This window comes from Plasmopara halstedii (genome assembly GCF_900000015.1).
Source record: "Plasmopara halstedii genome assembly, contig: Scaffold_743, whole genome shotgun sequence".
NCBI lineage: Eukaryota > Oomycota > Peronosporomycetes > Peronosporales > Peronosporaceae > Plasmopara > Plasmopara halstedii.
The window spans coordinates 1-373 of record NW_020187659.1 but is presented as its reverse complement, the minus strand read 5'-3'; the positions used below and the strand labels follow the sequence as shown (position 1 = coordinate 373).

At 37.3% G+C, this 373-nt stretch overlaps 1 protein-coding gene across 1 annotated transcript; it reads left to right on the top strand.

Annotated features, from left to right (window-relative positions):
- Positions 1-56: 56 nt before the first annotated feature.
- PHALS_13835 (uncharacterized protein) lies at positions 57-262 on the top strand (the record flags this gene model as incomplete). Its single annotated transcript, XM_024729656.1, has 2 exons — positions 57-71; positions 125-262. 2 exons carry the CDS (start codon positions 57-59, stop codon positions 260-262), a joined length of 153 nt encoding a protein of 50 aa, XP_024580012.1.
- Between the last annotated feature and the right edge of the window lie 111 nt (positions 263-373).

Genomic DNA, 373 nt, shown 5'->3' with positions numbered 1-373 from the left:
GTAAATGACAATCACAAGCTTTAATCAAAGGTCATAACGTCCAGCATATCTTGCCGATGCAGGATCTTATGGTGACAACATAGAGACTTTTCCGCGCTATGTCAAGAAAGCGTAACTCTCGCAGGCCATAAAGATTATGCGTATTTTTGAGTCAGATACATTTAAGCGACTAGCAAATATTTTTTTTCGTTACCAACTTCCTTACATCATTGATAAACGCAAAGAAAGAGCGAGTCATCCCAAGCATGTGGGTGAAAATTAGAAGCGTGACATGATTTATTCGAATACACAAGTACATTTCGATCGACACATATGGTTCTGTGGTGCAATTAAATAAAATTATTGCAATATCGTGTACACGCTGCAAAAATAT